This window comes from Bison bison, unplaced genomic scaffold (genome assembly GCF_000754665.1).
Source record: "Bison bison bison isolate TAMUID 2011002044 unplaced genomic scaffold, Bison_UMD1.0 scf7180017864270, whole genome shotgun sequence".
NCBI classification, from domain to species: Eukaryota; Metazoa; Chordata; class Mammalia; order Artiodactyla; family Bovidae; genus Bison; species Bison bison.
Window position 1 is genome coordinate 5,481,131 of NW_011494842.1, and position 1,507 is coordinate 5,482,637.

The 1,507-nt window shown below is 57.6% G+C and overlaps 1 protein-coding gene across 1 annotated transcript in view; it reads left to right on the top strand.

The window, feature by feature from the left end:
- Positions 1–603, top strand: part of RING1 (ring finger protein 1) — a 3,755-nt gene extending 3,152 nt beyond the window's left edge. Inside the window, exon 7 of the mRNA XM_010848711.1 lies at positions 186–603. Coding sequence (XP_010847013.1) covers positions 186–287 — 102 coding nt within the window. The 3' untranslated portion in view covers positions 288–603. The remainder of the gene's footprint in view (positions 1–185) is intronic.
- The last annotated feature ends 904 nt before the right edge of the window (positions 604–1,507 follow it).

Sequence of the window (1,507 nt, forward strand, 5' to 3'; positions counted from 1 at the left end):
GCCGCAGACCCGACCCCCTCACCCATCTGCCCTCTTCTCTGCATCCCTGTCTCCTTTCTGTGTCCCTCCTTCCCCATCATCCGGGTCCTCGCTTTACCCCGTTTATTGTTTCTTTGTCTTTCCTCTCCCTTTGGTCCTTTTCGTCTCATCTCACTTTTCTGCTCCCCCTTCCGCCGCCTCTGTAGACACTGAATGGCTCACTGACCCTGGAGCTGGTAAATGAGAAGTTCTGGAAGGTGTCCCGACCACTGGAGCTCTGCTACGCCCCTACCAAGGATCCAAAGTGACCCCACAAGGGACGGCCAGAGAATGGGGGCCAGGGGGTGCCCCAGAGTCCTGGCCCACCCCTTGCCTGGCTTCTTTGTCCCCCAGAGCCCCCCAGCCTGACCAGCCAGCAAGACGACACAAACAGGACAAGTGGCTTTTATACAAAGTATCTATATCAGATTCTTCTATATTGTACAGAGTGGGGCTTGGCCCCCGTCTGCTGCCTTTTCTATTGCCCTCAACCTCCCGTCCACAAGATGCTGGGGAGAGTGAAAAGCCCTCCCCTCTGTGCCCTCCTACCAACAACAACAAATTTGCTTTTTTTCCTCTTTGAAACCTGCGGTTCTGTGTCTCTTTATCAGGGGTGTGCTAGAAGGAGATGGAAACAACGATTGGGGAGAGAATCCTAGAAATCATGTAGTCTTGGAAATGGGGAGGAGATGTCAAAGGCTATTCATGGTGTGTAGGGCCCATTTTCCTGAATCTTCAAATCAGCAAATACGTAGGAAAATAGAAACAATCTGTGAAGCTGGAAGAGTGGAGAGGTGTGAAGTCAGTTCCCAAGCTTGCCCCTGTGACCTGAATGCCCAGGCTGGGATCAGGGGTGTCAGTACCACAGGAAAAGTAACTTAAGAGAGGAAGGTATGTCTGTAGACATGGCGGGCCTTGATGTTTGGAAGGGGGATGATTCCTTGACCCTGCCAGAGAAGCTGGTTCTAAATCTGGAGAGAAAATGTGCGGAGGTGGGGAGGGCTGCGACCCCGCCTCCCTACCCAGGATTGTAGTTCCACACCGTCTCAGAGGTGGCTGAGAGCAGAGGGCTGGGGGTGTTCGGTGAAGCGCTCGCTGCCCGCTCACCTCGAGAGCGGGGCTGCATCTGGGCAGTGTGGCGCCGGGCTGCGGAGGGGTCCCTCTCCAGGAGGGACCAAAGCTGCCCCCGGCCGCGCTTCGGCCTCTCTGACCCTCACACTTCCTGTTTCTGTCGCCATATGCGCCCCCAGCTCCTGCGGCTGGCTCAGCCTCGGCCCTCCTAGCGGAGGGGTCAGCCTGGGGGTCTGACCTGCTGACCCAAAGGGCACCCCACTGCACGCTTAGCATTTCTCGCTGGCGCCCTCTCGTGCCCACCACCCTCTGTGCGGCGGACACGGGGAGTCCTCTGCAGCCCTGGTGGCCGGGCGCCCACCCCTGAAACCGCTCACCCTGCAGAAATGGACAACACCGGCTTCCTCCTCCCCGGGGG